General features: G+C 36.0%; 1 protein-coding gene across 4 annotated transcripts in view; it reads right to left on the reverse strand.

Moving 5' to 3' along the window:
* Positions 1-2013: 2013 nt before the first annotated feature.
* The window catches only part of TBC1D32 (TBC1 domain family member 32), a 90619-nt gene continuing 71577 nt past the window's right edge, over positions 2014-21055 (reverse strand). For 3 of the 4 annotated variants that reach the window (XM_049818160.1, XM_049818163.1, XM_049818162.1), the window contains exons 29-34: positions 13152-13221; positions 12305-12420; positions 11189-11343; positions 9868-10008; positions 7853-8041; positions 2014-4685 (exon numbers count right to left, since the gene is read on the reverse strand). In XM_049818160.1, the coding sequence (XP_049674117.1) occupies positions 4566-4685; positions 7853-8041; positions 9868-10008; positions 11189-11343; positions 12305-12420; positions 13152-13221 (791 nt within the window). In that variant the 3' untranslated portion in view covers positions 2014-4565. Of the gene's footprint in view, positions 4686-4922; positions 5229-7852; positions 8042-9867; positions 10009-11188; positions 11344-12304; positions 12421-13151; positions 13222-21055 lie in introns of those variants that run through there. The other variant, XM_049818161.1, reaches the window with a different exon arrangement.

Below are 21055 nucleotides of genomic sequence, written 5' to 3' on the forward strand. Positions count from 1 at the left end.
CGCTCCCTCCCAGCTTCTTGTGTTCCTGCTTGGTGGCAGAGCATGGGAAACTGAAAAATCCGTGACTTAGGCACTGCTTAGCAACAACTAACAACTAAAACATCAGTGTGTTATCACAAACCTTGTTCTCGTGCTAAATCCAAAACACAGCGCTAAACCAGCTACCAGGAAAACTGACGCTGTCCCAGCTGAAAGCAGGACAGTCAGGACTGCTGACAGCTTATTTGGGGGGTGATGTCTTCCCACAACTGGCTTCTCAATTCTTCTAATTTGGGATTTTATTTAGTGTTTGGGTTTCTGGTTTGGTTTGGTTTTTTTCCCCCATTATGTGTATTTTAAATCATGTTTATTTACACATTTTAGGTACAAGCAAGGAATCGCTTGTTATCCTTTAGTGCTTGGACTGTCACTGGGGATTGGGAACAATGAGACAGCTAAAAACAACAGAGAGAAAAAGCCTGCAAGAGATAAATACAATGAAGATGGAAAGTAGGGAAAAAGAAGCAACCAGAAAAATACAGATAGATTTAGAGATAGAAAATGTCTACATCTCAGTAGAATCCAGTTCCCCGAAAGCAAATGGGGAGCTGAATGAAGGGAGAAATTTACATATAAGCCAGCAATACTAGATGGAGTCTTCAAACCAGAAGTAATACAGAATGTGAGCGTGTCTTCAGGTATCCGTTGCTAAAATGGTCATTTGTTTTTAGACAGTTGTTGATCCAAAGCAGATGGCATTGGTTTCCCTGACTGCCATCACTTCAGGCTCTGTTTCAGTCTACTTGTAACATGTGTTGCTGTCCTGTTTCTGTCATAGGGCACAATGGAATTTTATATTATAACCAGGTATTGAGATTTAGCATTTACAAAGAATTTTCATGCAGTAAATGTTTTACAAATATTCTCTAATTAATCATCTCGGCACCTATGGACTGTGTGAAAGTGTTGCTGTTTTGCAGATAGGGAAACTGCAGCTGACTGAATTGCTGGAAGCAATGTGAAAAGTGCTTTTGTCAGTAGCAGCACTTGGTACTCGGGCTGTTTGGTTTATATTTGTATTTGACTCATCTTCCTGATTATTGTGTACTGTACCTCTTTGCATTGATTTGATGCAATATTGATGAAAAACATCCTTGTTGCTAAATTAGAGACCTGGGTTTGACGGATGGACCACTTGGTGGATAAGGAATTGGCTGGCTGGTCACATAGATGGACCTGTTGGAGTGTGTCCAGAGGAGGGCCATGAAGATGATCGGGGGCTGGAGCACCTCTCCTGTGAGGACAGGCTGAGAGAGTTGGGGTTGTTCAGCCTGGAGGAGAGAAGGCTCTGGGGAGACCTTATAGCAGCCTGCCAGTACCTAAAGGGGGATGACAAGAAAGCTGGAGAGGGACTTGTTACAAGGGCATGTAGTGATAGGACAAGGGGTAATGGCTTTAAACTGAAAGAGGGTAGATTTAGATTAGATATTAGGAATGAATTCTTCCCTGTGAGGGTGGTGAGACACTGGAACAGGTTGCCCAGAGAGGCTGTGGCTGCCCCATCCCTGGCAGTGTTCAAGGCCAGGCTGGATGGGGCTTGGAGCAACCTGGTCTAGTGGAAGGTGTCCCTGCCCATGGCAGGGGGTTGGAACTGGGTGATCTTTAAGGTCCCTTCCAGCCCAAACCATTCTATGACTTTACGAGTCTATGACATTAAGGGTTAGCCTGCAGTACCTCTCTCGTCTTTGTTGGGGATGAGGAATACAAAGTGGCAGGTATTTTGATGGCAAGAGTCCCTGGGTTATTCACATGCCTTAGCACAAGAGCTAATTTTCCTGACATAGGAAAAAATACCTGCTGCTGATAAAGGAACTAATGACTTCGTAATTGGTAGCTTAATAAACTATGGTCTCTTTGAAAATGTAAAGAATTTCTAGAAACACATATATATTAGTGTTCTATTCACCATCTGGATGTTTGTCACTTGGTTATTTTGAGGTATATGCCAAAAACATTATTTTAAAAATAGGACACTGCTATTAAGGTTAAAATAACAGACTTTATGGGAGTCTTAGCATTCTTTGACCCTGGTGTCAGGCAAATACTTGGTTCCATCAGTTGTCATAATTCTTTCCTCATACATGCCAGCCTCTTTTATTAATGTAGGTGAGCCAACACAGTTCACAAAAGTCCAAAAATATTTAAAACATTTTTTTCTAGACAGGAAAAAAAGCTAAACCTATGAACTTATGAAATGCACAGTCAGGAAGATAGAAATTAGTGGTAAAACCTTTGTCAGTGTTCACTCTTAGGTTGCATATAATTACAGAAATTTCACTGCAGCTTCTAACATTTTATAATTTGAATTTGTGTGTGTGCTCACACATTCATTTTATTTAGTGAAGTTGTTTTTCAAGAACTTTGCAGTAAATGCTTAATTTGTCTCACAGGAATGCGGCAATGATATTGGATAAGTCTAAATTCAACATTTGTGGTTTCTGTTGGACTTATAAAACATTTATTGTATCACAAATTCTAATTAAAATATTTTGAGATTCCAGACATGCTGTAGAGAAAATGTTATTGCAGGTGTTGATAAAACATAGTATTTTCCCTACTACTTTAACCAAATAAAGAACTACTCAATGCTTAACTTTCACTATGTAAAATCATCTGGTAATATTGCCTACATACATAAGATGCATTTGTGGAATTTATACTGCTTAGTTACTAAACTAGCTACAGCAGGGACTTGACCAATTATGCTGGCTACCTACACTTCACAGTATAAAGACTTCTTCCTGTAAGAATACAGATAAGTAATTTTTCTTCTAGAGAAGCTGAATCTTGTTTAATTTGATAAAGCAGCAATGTCATTGGAATCATCAAGGTACTAAGAGTCTGGTATTACAATGCACAGGGCAATTTACTAACTTCCTATGCAAAATAATTATCAAGACCAAAAATCTCTTTAAAGGTAATTGCAGGAGCAGGGCATGTCACTCTAAATTGAAGTGGTACAACTATTACTTTGGCTGAAATGAAACTGAAATCCTAAGAGAGAATAGATATCCTAATAAAAAGATACTCTTCCATTTCAAGACATTAGTATAACGAATTTTAATAACTGTTCTAATTTCAGATTTTCTTTCCATGTGACTATGAATTTCTGCAGTTAGTAGGCTATCATCATGAATGTCTACTTTTCATCTAACCTCATGGGGGCATTGTAAAGGTTACATTTCTACATGATATTTTCTTTTTTTGGAAATTTTGATGCAGATCTGACTGACTATGAAAAATATTAAATGGCTACAGGATAATACCTTGTCATTTGCCATTTACATCCTTTGATTACTTTCAACTACTGGGGGAAGGCCTCCTGCTTGCCAGTAACTATCATTTTATCAGCCATAATTTCAATCAAATAGAAATGCATTTATTAATTTTTGACAAGCCAACTGTAGTATTCATTTTAGGACGATGTTGTCATCTACTTGAGTATTATTTATTGACCCAAAATCATGCCCAGTGTTTTGAAATTTGGATTCAAAAAACAACTATTAACTGGTGCACAAATATATATTGATTTTTTTTAAATGATATTTAACAATACATAATATTATATAGAAAAGAAAGCTCCTGGAATATTTCCTTATCTGCCCACTGACTGTTACCTAAAACCTATCCTTACAGCAAATGGGATGCAGCACTCCTCAAGAAAACCACATTTCTTTTGAAATTGGGAATTTCAGTCAACTTACTTCAACAATGTTGAAGTTTTACTTACACTGCACTGGTGTTAGAAAATATCTAGCAGCCTTAATTCTTGCTTTTCATTGATGATGAAAGGCAAGCACAGATGAAGCTTCTTATTAGTTTTCCTGTCTGAATGAAACCAGAATCTTTAAAAACGATCATTTTCCAGAGATATGGAAACTAGGCCACTCAAGGACTTATCATTCACTTATGCAGAGAGAGACTGTATGTTACAAATAGATGTTTTATGACATAAAATTATTTATTTAAAATAAAAAGACAAGAATATCAGTCTTTCTTCATTGCATGTATTTGAACACCCCATTTTCTCAACTTTATCCACAAAGTCAGAACAGCTGCATAGAGGGAATTTGTTTTTCATTTGCCGACTTTTCATGCATATGAATGTACACTAGGAGTTGTTTCTAAGAAAAATCACTTTGTCAGACCCTATCAAAATATGCAGGTTTTAGGACTGTGCTACAAGGAGATGACAATAATGCAATGAGTTGGGAACAGGTTCAAGGCTTTATAAGGAAGACTTATGTTCTAAGGAAGACACTTCAGCACATCCTACAAGTGGGTTCTGAAGTTGCTAACGGAAAATGAGGCTGTACGTATAGCCTGTCTGGAAAAATGTGGTATTTTAGGTCATCAAACTTAGATTAAGTCCTTTTGCAAAAACTGTATTCTGAAAACCCTCCTTATTTTACAATATGTCTATTTACATGGCATGACTTTTTAGGTGAGATTGACATATCAATCAATCATTATCCTTTTAAAAGATGTAACCAAAACTAGAAAAATAAAGTGCTTGTTTGCTTCATCTATGTATTCTGCACTCTTATGCTCCTCATGTCTTTCAGCAGCATAGGTCTGTAGATTGCCTCCAAGCTTTCCATGTATTCTAAATAATCGCTCACTCGAAATCCATGGAGTGCTTCTTCCTGCACAAATACACACAGAAAACATGTATTAGGTAGGAAAAAAAAGATGCACAACTCAAATTTAATGAATTCCAAATTTCTAAAGATAGCTCATCTTGTTCTGCTTGTTACGGCCTGGGTGTTTAAAATACACACACTTTATTACATTTCATTTAGAAATAAAGAATTGGTAATAACTGCTTCCATACAGTTCTTTCTAATCACAGTCTTGGTAACAAATCTTTCAAGTGGATACTGACGCATGGCATGCAAGAAGTTTGTTAATGTGGCTTTTATATCAAACTAGATTCTCAATAAAACCAGGAGAGTAACAGTAGATACTTGTTTTTAAAATCAATGATAAAGATCTTTATGAAGTGCTTAAAAACAGAATAAACGCTTCTGCATCACCACAAACGATTAATTCTTACCTATTCCAAAACTTAGGAGTAAAAGAAGGTGCCCTCAGGAAAAAGAAGCCAACGGGCCATGTTCCTTCTCGTGACTACTATTTTAGAGGGAGAGGGAGGATGCACCGCAGAAAGCAGGGTCCTGAAGAACAGTCTAGGTAAAATGGGTGAATGTACGGTTGCTTTGAAATGGAACAACTTGTGTGCCCACCACGTACTAAGCAGTATTACCACTGTTGGCAGCATGTGCTGCAAGCAGCTCTCTGGAGCCAGTCTGTCTGTGTAGACACATGTGGTATCTGCTGGTGTATTGACTGTAATCTCTGCTACCTAGAATTCTCCTGAGAACATCCACTCGGGCTTGGAAGGCTGCACTTTGGCATCTGAACAGGAATTTAAGATGGTCTTTATACTTCTCCTCCCCTACTCACCAGGGAAAGCAAAGGCATGATTTTACCTTCCAAGCTGCTCTTCATGCTCTGCACTGAGAAGGTTGACTACAGTAGAAAAGAAAACTGACTCCAATAGAGAACTGTAGCAGGTATTTAATTTTTTTTTTTTTTAAGCAGTCAAATTCTATATTGATTAAATGTGCACATATATTAAAGCATTGGTCAGCAACTTAGTTGTCAATAATATGGCCTATACTTACAGAAAATATAGTGAAGAGTAGCTAAATTACTTACTGGCCTACATGTGCTATTACAACAAGTCACAAACCCTGTAGCCCCAGTTTCTCTATTTTATCCGAATGAAACCAGTGAAACCAAGATAGTCAAGACGGGTATACTGAGGTGGCAGGTTACAGTATTCTTAGTTCACATATGGAAATTACAAAGCTATGCACATTCATCCTTCCATGAAAGGATTAATAAAAGACCAAGTAATAAATTTAAAATTCAGTTAATGCTGAAACTTCAAGATATCTCAAAGGGATCGTAACTGTTAGTAACCCATCTTAGCTAATAGAAAGAACCAGAAAAAGGGAAAAACATTCATGGACAATTCGTTACTTCTACTTTTGTCTTTGCACAGAGGAAAGGCAAATTATAGACTAATAGATGATCTCTTTCACAGGTGGTCATCTGTTTTCTATCACTAGAAGGACACATTGAAAGGGTGAATGTTTTACTTATTTGAAGTGCTAGGCATAATGTCATCTGAATTGACAGAAAAGTTGTCTCTCCAACTTCTTTTTTCATGTGCAAATGAAAGTATGTTTATATTTTAAGAAAATATTTTTAATTTTAATAGCTAGCTGGAACTACTTATCAGATAATAGCAACAAAGGTGTACTGCTATCAAACCATCATCTTTTCATTACAGATATAAAGCATTTTAGAAGCTTAAAAATAGAAAGTACTATTGGTTCTTGGAAGGAAAATAGGAAGCAGGACTTGTTCATACAGCAAATGACCACTGCTAGTATGAAGTTCGAGATGTGACATTACATTAAAAAAATATGTAATTAGTATTCAAAGGTTGTAGGTGTATTGGTTTTTTTTCTTAGCTTTGATTATGTTCTCAGAATAGTTTCTACTTCCACTTTTAAGAGAATTGCTCCACTAGAGTAATCCAAATTTGTGAATGTTGTGCTACGAAACAGGCTAAACTTGAAACTGAATTTGGTTATTTCAATAAAAGGGCAGATGACTAATGCCTTTGCAAGTATTAAACCCAAGTAACCTCATATGAAGCCCATAATATAGCTGAAATTGAATGAATACAATGACAGAATATTTTTTTTTTCTTTAGCTGAATTAAGAGCTATCAAAACAAAGAGTACAGTTCAAGTATGGTATTAACTCCTCTTTATCTGCAGTAGTCACTCAATGAATTGTAAATACTCCAGTAGTGCATTAATATACAGTATTTCTCACTAATTTAACAGTACCATGTCAAATTTTTGGCCTGTTTATACTGTAGGTGACAACATACAAATTCTCTCTTCTATAATTTACATAAACTGTCCCATCAAGATGAAGTAGTTTGTAAGCCACAGTGACCAAAACCAGGTCAAACAAAACAATTCACTCATTAGACTGTGTACCAAATATTTTCAAGGAAAATGACTGAGTTGGCATATTATTCATATTTAAGAATATCTAAGTTGGATGCAAACTAGTCAGAAAACTATTGTCGTTGGACAGACTAAGATGCAGATATATAGCTCTCAAAAGAATTTTGACTGGAGGAAAAAAAAAAAAAAAGACCAGAGAAAAAAACCAGAAACATCTCTGGGAAGAAGAGTCAAATATTTTTATCTATTCATGACTGCATCTATAGCTAAGCAGTACCCTGCAAAAAGAATCCAATAACCAAATGTACTTTATAATATGCCAAAGAATGTGAAATTGTCAGGTTGGTGGTTGTACAGTAATTGGCCTCTGTTCAAAATAACAGCTCACTGAGCTTTGTGCCACATCTCTTCAAACTTCAGTAGGAGACCACTTTGTAAACCCACCTTTCAGGAGAACATCTAGTTTAATGAGACTGAAGCCACACAGAATTGAATCAAATGCCCTCATGACTTAATGTGGCTATTTACTTTGCTTACAAAGGGAACTGATTGGGACAAAATGCAGGAAAGCTCTTCTCTGGAAAATCCTATACCATGATTTCCTGCCAGGAAGTAAATAAAATTAAAGTATTATTTCACTCACTCAAAATCAGTAAGTGAAATTCAGTAAGAGCTTCGGATTAAGTAATATACCTATCTTCAGTATCAAGAGCTTTGCTTCCCTTCAGCAATTGAAAAATTAAAAAAGAAACACTTACTTTAAGAAAAACCTGGAGATCTTGGTCTTCAGTGTGCTTCAAGATGTCTTGCTGTAGGTGTCTGAACACGGAAATACACATATATATTTGATAATCAGGACCAAGGAAGATACATATAGCAATGTAGTGACAGATCTCGCTCCAGTCCATGTAATTCCAGAAACACTGAGTTATCCATTGCAGACAAATCTAGATGAGAATGAAATTATATATAATTAAATTGCTGTAGACATTCAGTCATAATTGATCAGCTTTATGCCTTTTCTATACTACAGATCCTTTCTCCTACAACATTACCCTACTTATGAAAATAAAAGGGGTAAGGTACAAAAGCAGCTAAGAATCACCATTTTTTAAATCACAGACTCTTAATAGACTTTCAGTGAGTTCTGCTAAACATTAACACCCTGCATCCATGCATCTCACTTAGCTGAGTATATTCTGGCAAATCCTGAGGTTGAGACATAAAACTCAAAGTCCAATGAAAGCGAAGGTGATTTTTTTCAAGATTTTTTTAAAATATGGCCTGAAGGGTAATGAGAGTGATGAAGGTGTGTTGAATGTGGATTTTCCTTTAAATTACAGTAGTTCTTTGCCTTACAAATGAATGTTAGTTAGGCCCTTCCCTATGACACGTTTTCTTTTAATGAAGTGGGTATGGAACACACATAGCGACTCCTTTTTCCAGTTCTAAATCACAATGTATTAAGATGTGTGCAGCAGATTCCATTTAATTCTAGACCACAAATCTTCTGCTAATCAGTCCTTAAAGTGTTTAAAAATATGCAGCAGCAGAAGTACCAAGATTCTAATTAGATGACAGCAGCCATACTCTGGCATTAAATCTGTTTTCAGGTATTTATTGATGCACACAAGCACTTAAATACATCAGAGGTGTTTTCCCAGTTCAGGGTTTGTTTGGTTTTAATCCTGCAGTAGAACTGCAAAAATCACACAGAAGACACAGTGGCACCCACCAGTGGCATTTCAGTAGCACATTAAATAAAAAAAAAATAATAAAATCCTCAAACAAAAAATCTTTCAGCGGTCTAGAACAATAACTAGTCTATTATTAACTGACTGCAAACAATAAAGAAAAGCATACTGTATAACTCGCGCAAGAATAGCTGAGGAAGGAGCGACTGTCCCTGTGTGTTTTCCCATGCCAAAATGGGAAGCTTATTATAAGCACCTCACTCCTATCTCCTCTCCTCAAAGACCAAGCTGACCGTTTTAAACAGTATCTGTACCAACTGGCATCTGGCCCCATTAAGAAGTCTCTTAAGCTGCAAATCTTGTTGGCAAAAAGGAATTTTGAAGGCATAAGATAAAAAATATTTTTCTTGCCTTGGAACAGCAATAAGCTTTCTTACTGTAGCGAGAGGTCCTTTGCATTGGCAATCTAACCTATTATGGCATGAAGCTGTTATGCTTCATCATGACTGTAGTCTTCACAAGTAATGCTCCATACACAGCATTCCATATTACCAAAGAATTGTAGTAAGTAGGTAAAATGAAAGCTAACATTATGGGTAAATATTCTTCTTTAGTAACATCTCTTTAATATAGAAGAATAGTGTGTTCTCTGATTGTAATAGTTATGGTAGCTCATATAAAATTAATTTTGCTCTAGTATCACCTGAACTGCTTCCTATTATACACCTATATCAAATTACTCATTTCCCTCCTATGGAAAATTTAGAAAATTAATCCAGGGAATAAGATATTTTATTTATTTTTAGTGATAAATCTGAAGTTTTAGTATTGAGTTTTCTGCATGAACATATAATGGAAGGTCATCAGCTGCAGTACACTGTCATTATTCTACCAAAGTCAGTTGCTTTCTATTTTCAGATGCTATAAGTCACTGTGCATTCTATACTACCTCTTACCCCAAGTTTCATAACCACCACACAAGTGCTGTATAGAAAAACCACAGTAGTTCCTGAATGTCCTTGATTTTGTGGATTTCAGTCAAAAAGTTGATGGTATTTTGATATGTTTTCATCAGTTACCTGGGATGGAGTGAAACCAGACATGTGGAAGGCTGAAAAGACAAGTGGCAACTCAGCTTTCAGCAACATTTCAATGTGGTGAGCACTGCAAAAATAGACTGGATGGATGCCAGATTCCACTGTGGTAATAGGCAGATGCATCTGATTAACAACAATAACATCATCAACAACAACAAAATTGAGGAAAAGGATTACAGACTACAAAAAAGTGTTATTTTAAAATACCTTGCTGAGAACAATATCTTACAAGTAAATGTCTATATTTTTATATAAGTCATCCCAGTTATTTTAGAGACAGGAACTAGAATAACCAAAGAAGCTGGTGCTACCTACCATCAGGAAAAACATGTAGTTATTAAACTAAAGACAATTAAAAGTTAGAAACTGTTATTAAATAGATCCTGACTATTTATTTGCATTAGCAGTCTAGTTCTTTATTGCATGTAAGCTTTGTCAAAGCAGGAATGGAGAAACCGTTGTATTTTAAACAAAAGAACAGAAAGGAAAAAAAGACTACTTTCTGTTGGATTGGTTTTTTCCCCATCTACTGATGGATAGAACAGAACTTCTATGGTATTTAAAGTTGTTTTCTGTGTGCACATTTCTTTGCAGTATGCATGGCTGGTAGAATTTCACTATTTTGTGCAGCAAAAGGAGGAACAGAGGTTTTATCAGTATGGCAAGTTCTGGATGTCGGTGCCTGGTTTCTAGGTCATGAATCCTTGGCTTGATGCTAGAAGGCCAAGGTACATCCTTTGGAATTTTCCTCCTTCCTGCAGTAGGCAGCATCACAATCCACTGGCTGGGTAATTCCTCATTCATGTTTTGACATTTTATTTTAGTTTAAATTCTGGTAGTTATGCAAATAGGTTAATTATTGAATTTTGTCTTTGTGTTTTCAAGGTACATTATGAAACAGAAATCATTTAGGTATTGAGAATACTAATAATTTAACATTGTCAAGCATTCAGTATTTGGGCTGTAATAATTTTTAAAATTCACTAAATACATTCTAGTGTATTTAGTAAATTTTAAAACTGATAGTTTTACTAAAAAAATCAAAAGGATGGACTTGCACACTGACTGTAGTAATAAAAAAAAAGGTCATTCAACAGTATCGCAGCCTTCATACAGAATTTAATGCCACTAACAAAGTCTACTGCCAGCTTTAAAATTCAATAACATTGCCTTTACTATCAGCTCACCTGTTATCCCCCTACTTTTAAACAACCATTTGAGCAAATGTCAAATCTATATTTTTCCAAGAGTATTCTTCAGGGTCACGTATTCAGTTAGAAAGAAACAGTTTTTAAATCCTTACAGATTTATGCAGTCTTGGTGGCCAGAGAAATGCCGAAACAAGAAGACATGAAAATTGCTGAAGAAACATCAGTGTCTTCTCCCCATCCCCTGACATTATGAGGAAGATAGAAGATGCAAACCAGTCGTAGCCAGCATAGCGCTCCCTCAAGCAGCCTGTGTGAAAAGGTTAAGGAACTCGGCCAAGATCTCCTTGCTGCCCTGCAGGAACTGCAGCCCTCCTCCTCCTCCCCGGGCCCATTCACACAGAGGCAAGAGCTGGTTTGTTAGGGATGACACAAGGGGAATATAGCTGCACAGAAGGCAGGTTCTTGAGGTACGACTGCCTCTCAAACTGAATTAAGAGAAACGGTTTAAGCTATTTTCCCTATACACTACTTTTTTCCCAGTCCATAAGTAGTCAAGCCAAATCAACAAAAGTAAACAAAAACCAAGTAAATGCAAAAAATCCCCACACCAAAACAAGCGTGCTTATAGTACCAGAAAGGAGAATGGTGGAAGAGGAAAACGGGAGTTGTGAAGAAAGATTAGGGGGGGAAAAAAAAAAAAAAGAGGTAAAAGAAAAGCTTTAAAAAAGAGATAAAGCATATTCTGACTAATATACCTGAAGTGTATTTCAATAGTGATATGCCAGTCTAACACCTGAAGAATATAGCAAAGCTTGTTGGAAAGGGGTATCTTTTATTTTTAAAAAAAGTTCCACAGTAGATTTAAAAGAGTCAGAAGTCAAAACCACTCCTGTTGATCAGATTACAGCCACATATCATTACGCGGGCAATACCATTAACAATGTTGGTATTGTGGGAGTACCATTAATGCTCAAAAGTACATTGCTGCAGACTCTTTATCACACACAGAAAGATGCGATCCTATTCCAAGACAGTTTATGACAAAAATGAATGAGACTTACAATTTTAACAAAGTATGGGAACAAAAGGGTGAAGATTTTGAATGTGTGGGGTGTGTGTTTTAAATTACCAAAATTTCAAAGTAAAAATGCTTTTTTTTTCTTTCAGTATGTTTTACACATTTACACCACCATCAAAAGCCCAAACTGAGAGTTCAAATTCCACTGGCATTTTTAGGCAATATAATTTATGCCACCAAGGAAGGATACAAAGCGAGGATACCACAGTTCTTTGCTGTTTTTTCAGAAATTTCTCACAGTTCATTAACACAAAGCATAGCCCATTTTCAGCATGTTCTTTTAGCAAGTTTAGGTATTTTCCATATCTAGCACAAAAAGTTAAAAACCAAAACTGTTTAAAGGTTAAATATTTAATTCCTAAAAAGCAAGAGCTCATATTTAATAGGCCTGTGAAAGTTAAGCTGTCATAATGCACCAAACACCTGCTACTCAAGTGTTACAATTCCTCACCTAAATTACTTTTAGTCAGTTTAAGAGACTGTGGTGGTAAGGACAAAGTACTCTAATAGAGACTACACATTTTCTTCATGTACCTTATTTAGAATTCCATCAAAGTATATTGTATGTGTAATTATTAGCATCAGAATTCAAATATTAATGCTAAAGATAACAATCTGTGGAAGTACAGATGCATTAGCTTTTCCTTCACCATGGCTCTGAAAATTACCAGCCAAATAAAATGTTGTTTAAATGGCATATAACTAAGCTTAGCTAAACAGAACCATTTAGAGAAGTGATGTGAGGAAAAAAAGACATATAACTCAGGATAATGTGATTTTATGGTAAATCTCACTAACAAGTTACAATTAGCCTTTACAACAATAAAGGATAATAACCTATATAATCTGTAAAGATAATTTAATTATGCACTAATACCTTTTTCATTTTCAAAGTTAGAATTCATTTTCTTAAAGAAGATCTTTAGATTTAAACAGTACAAAGCATTGAGTTGACGGATTAAATATCATTAAAGTCACTCCATGAAAATCAAACAAATCCTAGAAATACACTAGGGAAATATTTTAATACCATGTACCTGACTGTCATTTCAACACCAAGCTGCTGCACAGATGAAAGGCTTTCACTCTTCACATCTGCATCCATGGCTAAAACAGAAGAAAAAAATATAATAAAGTATTATGATAAATATGATTTTAACTGAATAGTAATGTAAAGCTGCTTTTATGTATGAATACCAAATCTGGAGAACTGTTTCTTATTTGAAATAAGTTTAGCAGTGTTTGCAAAGGATACGTCAAGAACCTGCATTCTTCGTGTACAGGTTTTTGGGTTTGGGTTTTTTTTGGGTTTGGTTTTTTTTTTTGTTTTGTTTTGTTTTTGGTTTTTTGTTTTTTTTTTTAATTAAAATCACCTTCTTTATAAGGAAGCCTTCTCTGTTAGTATGGTTATCAGTAGCTTTACAGCATGATGTAAACAAACAACATCTTTTTCAGTCCCACTTCTTAGTAAAGCTTTGTCCTTTCTGGCCAAGAAATCACACAACGCAACAATTTCTGATCTACTTTCTTCCATTCCAGTGGCCTTAAAGTCTCCTAGCTCTAAAACCAACTTTCTTAACAAAAATTCTATTTTGATACGAATCACAGAAAAGAAACTTTATAACTGACGGATCTAAAAAATCCTTTATTTCTGTGCATTGTTCTTTCACACAGTAATATATATCCCATTTTCTGCATTTGTTTAAATTAAAAATCCAGGTTAGACAAATTAATAAATCATGAATTAAAGCAACCTCTATTGTAATATTTTCCTCAAAATTTTAAATTCTAAATGCAATTAAAAATGGGGCATTGTTTCTCTCGTGTACATATATCATATACCCCAGGAAAAAAATTACAGTCCCATGATATCACGTATTAAAACGCTGAGGGCTTAAGACTTTAATATAATTCTTTCAAAGTGCTACTTAAAAACCAATAACAAATGAAACAAAAAAAACCCCCAACAACAGACATAATTTGTTAAAAATGCAAATAACAGATATGGCAGCAGAAGTTAAGATATATTCACGTAAGTGATAAACGTAAAAATCTCATTAAACAGACACACAGTAACTTAATATGTATTTTTTCTATGTCCTTCTCAGATAGATAGATAGAGAAATCAAACTGAAGGATTCCCTGGTGTCCTGGTTTCAGCTGGGACAGAGTTAATTTTCTTCCTAGTAGCTGCTATAATGTTGTGGTTTGGATTTCGGATGAGGATAATGTTGATAACACACTGATGTTTTCAGTTGTTGCTAAGCAGTGTTTACACTAAGTCAAGGATTTTTCAGCTTCTGATGCCCAGCCAGCAAGAAGGCTGGAGGGGCACAAGAAGCTGGGAGGGGACACAGCCAGGACAGCTGACCCAAACTGGCCAAAGGGGTATTTCCCGGCCATGTGATGTCATTCCCAGTATATAAACTGGGGAGAGCTGGCTGGGAGGTGCAGGTTGCTGTTCAGGGACTGGCTGAGCATCAGTCAGCGGGTGGTGAACAATTGCATTGTGCATCACTTGTCTGTCTTGGGTTATATTTCCCTCTCTTTCTGTTATCTTCCCTTTCATTGCTGCTATTATTATTATTTATTTCAATTCTTAAACTGTTCCTAACTCAACCCACAAGTTTTAGTTGTTTTCAATTCTGGATAATGATCTAAGTGTTAGGGTCATGAGAAATTAACCCTGTATTTTGACAAATACATTTATACATAAGAAAAATCAACTGGTCTTTGAGTAAAACAAATTTATTCAATAATCTGATGGGTTTGAAATAGCAAACTCACATCAGAGAGGCTTTTTTACCCAAAGAACAGAAGTTCAAGTATCTTCTGCATGGCATACCAGCAACACAATATTTGGAGGAATACATACAAAAATCACAGGGCATTTCAGTTAAAAACCCACAGAGATGAGTGACACAGTTCATATCTTTTTACAGCTCTTCCTCCAAGTTACTTGTTTACTCAGGCTGCAATTATCATACTAAGTCAATTCATTTTCAGGTTCCTGTGTGCAACTGTGAAGACAAAAGGCATACTTATATCCTAGAAACCAGGGGGAATTTTAATGAGTGGGCTATGACTGATGGCTAATTCAGTCCTGACCATATTTAATGGCAGGAGAGAGGCAAGCAGTGTAACAACCTCTAAGCCACACAGAAGCCCTGTGCCCATTTTTAGGTGGCTCCTCCTGTGGGTTGCAATGCAGGAACTGGTATCCCAGTCTAGCAAGGGTGTAATGAGGAACAGCTGTATCACAACCCACAATCTGACCCCAGTTTCCATTCTGTAACAGTTTACAGCGAGGACTGAATGCTTATTTCCCATTAACATTAAAAGAACATGACTGATTTCATTGATTCTCATTGCCTTTTCTTCTCTGTTGTAACAATTTCTTAGTTGCTGAAAAGAGTTTTCTCCTTATCAGTTTTCCTTTTGATATTTTCCCCTGTATTGTGAAAGAAGATAAAATTAACAGAGTTTGGATTGACTAATAATTCTATATTATACAGTACCTCATCAAGGCAAAAACTGGCAAGTACACCAGTGTATTTGATATAATCATAGCTCCGCATACTAGGCAGTCAATTTGCTGCCAATCCACAACTCACAATAAGAACATGCAAACTGTGGTTCTTTGTCCTGGGTCAAAAGTTTTGATTTTCCATTTTGTTTACCAATTAATACACTGGGAAGACTAGGCTTTAGAAAACTATAAAGTAATTAAGAATACACAAAGGACAACTTCCCACTGATTAAAAACTGGACCTAGAAACCATAAATGTTCTACTAAGCCTAGAAAATTATTATTAAGTGGAATATTGAAATACTGCATATTGCAATCCATGGATAAAAAGTTGACTAGTAAGCTTGCAGGAGTATGTTGTGATTGTACTATTGTAATTATGCTCATACCTCTGATTTAATACACTGAATTTAATTTTCTACAAAACTCATTTGACAGATATTCATCAATACACCTGATATAACTGTCTTGAAACACAATGGGTTTCATAACAAAAGGCATCGACAGATCAATTTTCTAAATAAGAATGCTGTTTATCCTCAAACAAAGGACAGAACACCTCTCTGAACTGTGAATTAGATAACAACATGATACAGCACCGTGGCTATTATTAAATGAAATGAGCAACATGCTTTGGCAGCTTGCTTTTCATTTATCTAATAAAACAAAAAAATTCTATGTTGAACAGGTATTTTACACTTCTTTCTTTAAAAATGTGAAACACTGTAAAATAGAAATTAAGCCAAAATTAAACTAGTGACTTGAAGGATATCAGAATTCTCCAGAAGCTGATTTACAATTAAAAAAAATTATTATAATAGAAAGTTGACTTTATCTCTCATCTCATTGTAAAATGCATTAAAAAACCCACAGCAGTAAGTATGGACCATTTTAAAGTATAAACGACATACATACATACTTTTTTTTGGCCTTTTTTAGCCATGCAACTGCTCTTCATATTAGCAATCTAACATACACACTTCAGATAAGCTAATCATAAGAAAAATTGGTATGCTTGCTCTCAAATCTTTTTTTAAATCCACTATTTAACACAATCTTGTTCATTCAAAAGAGAAAATGCTTCCTTTGAAACACCGAGGACTGTAAACTATTAATTATCAGTGATAACTTTAAACAACAACAACAACAAAGTACACTACAAGTGAAGAATTGTAGAATATTATCTTTATCTACAAGAAAGAAGTATTTCTTCTTCTGACTTGGTAATCATCTCCCTCTGGTTTCCAACCCTTCTACCACTAAATCAAATTCGGTGTTCCACAAAGAACCAAAAAGAGAGAATTAGGACCTCTGCTGCTTGAGTGGGGAAGCAGTGAGGGTCGGGAGCAGGTCAAAGATAGCAAAGAGGGCTCACTGAGCAACTTGTCCCACCTGGTTCAGTTAGCCTAAATCTGGGATTCCTAGGTAAGGCATGCTTCACTGCCATTGTCTGTCTAGTCTTCATTTTTAAGGAGAAGCAATCCTGTGCGTCCTGGATAGTTCCAGACGCAAATCAGGGGATCCTAGGGAGAGGTGAGGATTAACTTTGGCTTTCAAACAAGCTCTTTCCTTATTTATTATTTATGCTCTTTCCTTATTTATTTATTGCAGAACAAAACCTAGTGATGGAGAGGAATCAGAAGGTTTTCATCTTGTGTCAGTAAGAAAAAGATGGGCTGATTGTCCTCTGGTTTTTATCTTCTAGGTCTCCCTGCAAAACTCTGTGCAATCGTAAATCTCAAAAGCGATTAGGGGGAATGGGAAGAACAGGATGAAGGGAAAATGGGGAGCAGCTCTTTAAGCAATCTTAGTGTTTCCTTGCTTCAGGGTCATGACTGATCATTCGTACTAACTCTGATCATGCCCACTTCAAGCATCTCAATGGGCAGAACTTCTCAAAATGTTTTGTAGCATTCATGCAAAAGCACGGTCCCATAAGGCATGATTTGCAAAGGCAATTACGTATTATTATTAAACTCAATCTATAGCTACAGACACTTCATAGTAAGTTAACTGGCACGCACGGTCCAGTAGTATTCTTTCTGATCAGACTAGACTTCAATCAACTTTACAACTCGTATGAAAGATTGCTTTCTTATTCGTTTTTCCCTCTTACCACAAAGAAGCTTTTATGTGTTTAAGTCAGAAAATGGGCTACATTGCATTTTTGCTGAAATGACAGGATGCCAAGCTGAAACAGCTTTCGAGCATATTTCATCAACTAGTATGTTCTTTAGGTAATAATTAATTTATTTCCCTGTTTAACTGCTGTTACCCCAAAGAAACTACTGGCTTCCCTTTTGTGTTAAGTGAAGAAAATTACTAAAGCTGTTGCTTACATTATTTATTTAGCTTTTTCACTTCCCAGTGCCCAGGCTACATGTTTTTACGGCTATATAAATAATCTTTCCAAAATGTTAAATTTTAACTTCAGTGATGGTAAGAAAGATTAGTTTTCTTTGTATGGATGGAAAATACTTTTGATTCAAAGGAACCACGCAAGTAACAATACTGCAAACACCTGAAAATCCCATGATGTCCAGAGCTACTTGCGTAATTCCTGCAGATGCTTCAAAAAGCTTTAAAGCATGTAGTTACATTCGCTATCCGATCTCTAGTCCTTGGCTTTGCCCATATCAACTGAATTTGTGGAACTCGCAACTTTTATTTTTACTAAAGAAGCAGGTTTTTTTACTTACTCTTCAGCAGGTACCTAACTGTCAGTGGGCAGGTGCCCAAGCAGTCAGTATGGAACTTTTATATTTTGTCAGTACCTATCCTCTCTCCTTCTGATATCCTTATGAAAGTTTTCCATTTTAAAACATTACTTGGACTTGAGGCAGAAGTCATATGTTTCTCACTATATTCTCTTCTGCCATTTTGCTACCATTTTTTAATGGTATCATCTCCTCCACCAGGCTAGTCATCTAGAGCACTTCTGACAGTCTGAATCTCATATTCATTGTTAGAATTGTCTATAAAAAAATCCTATTTCAAAGACAAGTATTATTATTGTTGGATTTGAACTCCAAATGGAGTGAATGGAGACAACGTAAATGAGATCCAAGAATAATTGCTGGAGAATGTTGTTGGCTTCTAATCAGAGCTAGATAATCTTATGTGCAATTCCACCTCGACTATTTAAAGTATCTGTTATGTCGTCAGAACGCTTGTCATAACAATACAAGATCAAAATATTCATATCTAGAACTTCTTCTTTATGTATTGGTCATCAGAAAAATCCAGGGTATTTTTGGCGGCATCATCATCAAGAATGAACCACTTTTTCAGTCCAGTTACATATAAACTGGCAAAGGGCAAAATGCTTTTTGCTAACAGCATCTTTAGAGTGGGCAGCCATCTGTAAAGAATTCCATTCACCAAATGATGCAGGAAGAAGGGAAGAATGCCCTTCTTTCTCCTTCCCTTTCAGCCCAATTTGGGGTTGTAGTCCTGTATTTCTCATTTGCTACTCCTTCTGATCAGCTCTATACTGATAACTTCCCATTGGTGTTTTAAAAATTTCTCAGTTCATTACCCAACCCACCTGACCCTTAGAAGATTAAGAGCTCATTAAACGGTAGAAAGTTCCTATGAGAGTTTGTTCAGTCAGAGAACTAAGCCTCATCTAGAGAGGGAACACACCGTGACTTTTGAGTTTTACGGCCAAGACCCAAAATCCCTGAGGTTCTGTCCCGTTGGCAGTACATAGCAGAGCTGTTTCAAAGTCCAGTGGAAATAGAGAACTCAAATGCAAAGTCATCTGCGCAACCAGAGCTACGAAAAAACCCAGTTGATCCTGAAGGGTCGTAGCATTTCCAAGTTTGGGCAGTCTGCAACACAACGTGGAGATCAATTAAGAAGTCCAGACACCACCACATTAGATGACTCTGCAAGTGGAATTCTTTGAGAAATGGGTTTGTTGGAACCTTGAGAAAACTAATACATTTCTGCAAAGCATTTATGTTGCAATGAACTGGAATTTGCTAACAGGAAGAGCAAGTGGCTATTTTAGCAACTTCATATCCCCAGTGCATCATATTTATTTTACCACTATAGCAAATTTCAGTTTTTTGCCATCCTGTCGCCTATTACAGCTAGACATCAATGATTTGGTTTTCAATGGTTTCTGTTTTGTTTTGGTTTTTTGTTTGTTTTTTTAAGAAGAAAGAAAAATAAAAGCAACCTAGTAAGTATTAATTCTGGGAAAGGGGATAGCCAGAGTTCATTAACATTTAACATACATATTGTATGTTATTTCACTCATCTGAATCCACATCACAGCAGTATCATTGCTGCTAGCAGAAAGTAAACTTTGAGTAAGATTTGTGTTACCGTTTATAATTAAACACTGCAACTGCATAGTCGTTTATCAGATATCTTTCCTTCTCTCATCTCGAAAATGATAACAACCCAAACTAATTTGATTTTTCCATATTTGCAAATTTTATAATAGACTGAAATCCTGAGGGATTCCACAGCAGATGGATGACTGTGTTATTCTAATTACAACTACCGATGGGTTTAGAAAGCTGTCATTTTTTAAGATAATCAATTTCTCATTTCAAGAGACATGATAAACACTGAATATCTATGCATTGTGCTGAATCCACTTTCATGAAAATTGTGGCTTCTCTTCATTAAAATTAAGCAACTATTAGAAACTGTTTTTCAGTTCCTCAGACCCAAATTTATTCAAGAGAATGGTGGACACACACAATTGCCAAGTGCGTTTTTGGCTTACTTAGATGTGCAGCTAGAAAAATGCATCTGGAATATAGTTTAACTTCTAACAACTCATTAGCTTTACCTAATTCAGAAAAATGTCTCTACTGTAACAGCAGTTTTAGGATTTAGCTTAGATAGTGCTTACACATACATATGTGGAAAAGATACTGTGAGATACCACGGCATTCAATAATTAATTGCTCTCCTTGGAGAAATTCCAACCCTTCATACACATCAGCAGAAAAACCCAGGAAATGTATACAAATTTGATCAATCATTATTCAATCAGTGAGAAACCTAATTTTAAGCAAGTAAGGTCTAAAGATTTGAGCATGTTTTGTTTGTCCCTTCTGTACAAACATAGGAAGCATAATACAGACTTGGGTTCTCGAAGTGCATTCCCTGTCTTCATAGGAATGCCACGCTGCATGTTATGTGATGTAAAAAAGAACCTGAAGTGAGTGTTAATTTAGCTATACAACTGATTCTTACAATCAAGCCACAGAGGAGTATGGTCATATATTCAATTTTAGAGCCAGATTTTTGTTTCACTTTCCTGTCAATCAGCATGAATTTATTGGTCTAAACTAGTTTCCCTGGACAACACTCATTGCTACACCTGTCTGAAAAAGGTGCTATGAAATTTTAGTAACTATTTTCCTATAAAACTTAAAGAAACCCTTG

This window comes from Accipiter gentilis, chromosome 15 (assembly GCF_929443795.1).
Source record: "Accipiter gentilis chromosome 15, bAccGen1.1, whole genome shotgun sequence".
NCBI lineage: Eukaryota > Metazoa > Chordata > Aves > Accipitriformes > Accipitridae > Astur > Astur gentilis.